The following is a 3,903-nucleotide window of genomic DNA, read 5'->3' as shown; positions in this document are numbered from 1 at the left end:
CTTTCTTTTTGCTATTTCAACCTAAATATTTACCTCTCTACTTTCTTTATTTTTATTACATTTTCAAAGGAGCAATCAGGTTTGGATCAATGTCATTGCTTGTATGCAAACCTAACAATTTAACTAGTTAACATAATGAATTTTAGGTTTAAACAAATTTGAATGTAGCTAATTGCACAAATTCTTTTACACCGAGTTTTATCAGTACAGCGATTAGGTTTTTAATGAAGATTTCAACTCACAAGGGAATGCTAGCAAAGGTTACAGGTAATTGTAGCATATATCATCCAAGATAGTCCATGCAACTTGCCAAATGCTGGTGACTTTAACAATAGCATAGCCACAATCCTATTCTTCACTTTCTGCTGATAATATATAATCGACAACGCCTAAGAGTAGTAAGTATGCAATACATCAAATCAGAACAATCTACCCTAAACAAGCATGCATTCTCAAATCCAGAAGAGATTTTCTCTTCATTGCCCACAGAGGATCTAAACAAGAATGATGACATATCGAGTCGATGTAGAGATAAGATCGATCATATGTTTACTTCCTCCCTTCCTGTGCACCTGCTGTTGTGTTCTTCAGTATCTGCAGATTATAACAAAAAAAGTCAAACCCCAAATATACACCATTTACTTTTGACTATCTCCTAAGAAAGCAAATTTACAGCATGGAAAGATTGCAGCATTTGAAATCCTTTTTGTGTGGTGTCTTTGGAGATTCTTATGGGCCGATTGGACATGCAATGTGAAATCATGAAAGTTGATGTTTTGTTTAGACATGCAATTTTGTTAGTTAGCAGCATCTGCTACTGGAAACAGTCATGTCAATGGCATTCCAACAATGAGCTGTTTAATCGTGAAAATCCAAGGTTGACTGACAGTCACATAAAGTTGCAATTTCTAAGATGTCTTTATTGATTTTCAGCAAGACTCAACTTATAGTTATTTTACATATATCTGCAAACCCCAGCTAACTTGAAAGAGAGATGCAGAAATAAGCCCAGAAGAATATAATAGATAAGAACCAATCTTAACTGGCAAGAGACGGAGCGTATTAAGAAAGGGTTAATATGAACTAGCCACACCTGTGACTTTAAAACAGGCTGAAGAATGTGTATAGATACAACATACGCTCAAGATCGAAATTTATAGGAACCAGTAACTGGTACTACATGTTCACGCAGACAAGCCTTGACAATTGTACCTAAGTAATCTCTACACTTTCCAATTAACATGAGCCCATTTCTTAGATTTACTACAAGGTAATAACTAAGAGTAGAAAGCTGACGTCACATTTCATGGATGATTAAGCAATTCTTCACATCGCTTGCTAGCAGATATACTATGGAAGCTACAAGACCACTTTACTCATCCATTATTTGTTCAGCTTAAATGCTCTGGACACATATGATGGTCAGTATAAAGGTATATTTGAGAATATAGAAGGTGAGAAAGCTACCATGCTTTGATCTATTTTCATAAGCTAGTACATTTCTACTGCCCAGAGAACACATAATACTAATGTAACTTCAGGAGGCTGAAGTCATAGCATATTGTTGATAATTCATACTTTGTCTCCTCCTCTTCAATGTTTGATAAATAATTGATGAGACATAACGAAAGCCCAATATAAAAGTGAGCTAAACCAAAGGAATGACAGAGCTCCTAAACTGTTTCTGCATGATACCCCATTCATCTAATTTATTTTTAAGGCCGTGATGTTTGGACCTGCTTTTCCGCACCTTGACTAATTCCCCGAAATACCTACCACCTCCCACCAGCATCAAGTACCAGGTAACTTTGTTCACCAAGGCTAGGACATACAGAAAGAATCACCTAGAAGCTTTTTTTCTCCATTGGGATTTGAACTTGAGACCTCATGGCTCTCAACCACTTCATTGACCAATAGGCCATACCTTTGGGTGCTATACTCCATTCAAGTATATTGGTCTGTTATCCAAGAAAATGGGGTGATTGACGAGGACGTCACTCATTGTATTGGTGCAAGGTGTATGACATAGAGGCTTGCATCCGGAGTTTCGAGTGATAAGGAGGTGCCACCAAAACTTAAGAAAAATTCTACATAGTGACGGTTAGACCAACTACGTTGTATGGGGCCAAGTACATGTTAGTCGAGAACTCTCACGTTCAAAAGATGAAAGTTGTGGAAATGAAGATATTGTGATGGATGTGTGGACATATATTCTAGGAGATATAGAATAAAATGAGGATATTTGAAACAAGGTGAGAGTGGTTTCGATAGAGAATAAGATGCGGGAAGAGATTCAGATATGTGAAGAGAAGATGGACGAATGCATAAGTGTGGAGGTGTGAGAGATTGGCAATGGATGAATTCAGGAGAAAGGGAGGTAAGCGGAAGAAGTATTCGAGAGAGTGAATAGACTGGACATGGCGCACTTTCAACTTACCGAGGACATGACCTTATATAAGAGATTGTAAAAGACACAAATTAGGGTGGGTGGCTAGTAGGCAGTAGTATGTTGTCTTGCTATCCACCCATACTATTAAAGGTTGTTTAAACTTATATAGTAAGAATTAGTCAACAATCTTCAAATTAAACAATGCCTGTGATTTGCAAAAATAGAAGTAGTAGGATTGAAAAGAATGTTTACATGTCTAAGCATTTGGTTCTCATTTTGCAAAGTAGACAACCTCTCTTCAAGTTCTGCATTCTTTGTTTCCAATTCCTTCACCCTTGCTTCCAGATCTATCAAATATGCTTTCTTCCTCTCCCTTGCTTGCTGTGCTGACACTCTATTTCTCAACAACCTTTTTCACCCCAACAAAAAAAAAAAATATTAACTAAAATGCCACTGGTATCAAAAAAACAAAACAAAGTGTGGAAGCCCATAACAAATGACACGTCATGAAATGACAAGTGGATACACCTGCGTGGCATGATTTTTTTACCTTTTTAACCGTTTGTTTTCTTTGTCAGCTGGGCTTCTTCCTCTCTTCCTTTGAGTCCCAGCTGATGGTTGAGCTTGACCGGCGGCCGAAGCTCCATCTCTGCCAGAAGCTGACGTGGTTCCCGTCGCTTCTCCGCCCATCTCCGGCACTCTTCTGATCTCATCATCACTCTCCATACCTTCAAAAACACAAAACAAAATTTACTCTTAACATTCTTTCACCCCCAACATCCCAACTTTTTCAAAAAAAAAAACACACACACACACACATTCTTCAAAACCCATATCAGAAACTCCAAAATTAAATCTTAGTTTTAAGGAAAAAAGGAACAATCTTTTTACTACTCCTTTCCCCAAGAACCCAACTTTCTCGAAATTAAACAAAACCGAAAGACTTACTCCATAAATTCATCAAAATTAAATACTAAGAAGTTGAATTTAAAATTTAAAATAAAAAAAAAATTACCTTCTTTGAGTTCAAGATGTAAAGCTGAACTAGAAGATCTCTCACTACTTGAAGGTAGTGAACTAGCGGCAATAGAACTTGTCGCTTGCTCTTGCATTTTCCTCTACACTCAAAAAACAAGTTTAGATACACTTAATTAAGGGAAAGTAGAGTTTTGTATTGTATTGTATGAAGATTCAGATATTCAGAAAAAAAAATAGCGGGACATGAATGTTAAACAAGGAGAGGAGAGAGAGGAAGCAGTTTTATGGAATAATAACCGTTGGATCAGTTTCATATCTGACGGATATAAAGAGGTGATCGTGGATGCTTTTGAAGCCATAAGTTGTCGGCTGAATCAAAGGTTGATACGTAACTGTCGTGGACAAATCTTAGCCTTTAGATTCGATAGGATTAACGGCTTTGATTAATTGTTCTAAACTTTTAAGTAGGTACAACGTATCGGGACCACCTATTTTTGCTGGCTTAATAAAAAGTGCTATTGTTTCTCCTTGGAGCC

At 37.1% G+C, this 3,903-nt stretch overlaps 1 protein-coding gene across 1 annotated transcript; it reads right to left on the bottom strand.

Annotated features, from left to right (window-relative positions):
* Nucleotides 1-243: 243 nt before the first annotated feature.
* On the bottom strand, nt 244-3,601 carry LOC125817201 (transcription factor HY5). Its single transcript, XM_049496749.1, has 4 exons — nt 3,405-3,601; nt 2,940-3,117; nt 2,642-2,798; nt 244-594 (listed from the first exon to the last, which is right to left on the bottom strand). The coding sequence occupies exons 1-4, from the start codon at nt 3,499-3,501 to the stop codon at nt 550-552; spliced, it is 477 nt and encodes a 158-aa protein (XP_049352706.1). The 5' UTR covers nt 3,502-3,601; the 3' UTR covers nt 244-549.
* Between the last annotated feature and the right edge of the window lie 302 nt (nt 3,602-3,903).

Source organism: Solanum verrucosum, unplaced genomic scaffold (genome assembly GCF_900185275.1).
Source record: "Solanum verrucosum unplaced genomic scaffold, falcon-dt-bn FXZP01000260.1, whole genome shotgun sequence".
In the NCBI taxonomy this organism is placed as follows: domain Eukaryota; kingdom Viridiplantae; phylum Streptophyta; class Magnoliopsida; order Solanales; family Solanaceae; genus Solanum; species Solanum verrucosum.
Note: the sequence above shows the minus strand (reverse complement) of the source record. Positions and strands in the feature narration are given on the sequence as shown.

Bases quoted from the DNA above. Each gene is read 5' to 3' on its own strand.
- LOC125817201 (XM_049496749.1), bottom strand. From the start codon at position 3,501: ATGCAAGAGCAAGCGACAAGTTCTATTGCCGCTAGTTCACTACCTTCA. The intron at 3,118-3,404 runs GTAATTTTTTTT...GTGTTTTTGAAG, and splicing joins ACATCTTGAACTCAAAGAAG to GTATGGAGAGTGATGATGAG. The intron at 2,799-2,939 runs GTAAAAAAATCA...GGGGTGAAAAAG, and splicing joins GAAAACAAACGGTTAAAAAG to GTTGTTGAGAAATAGAGTGT.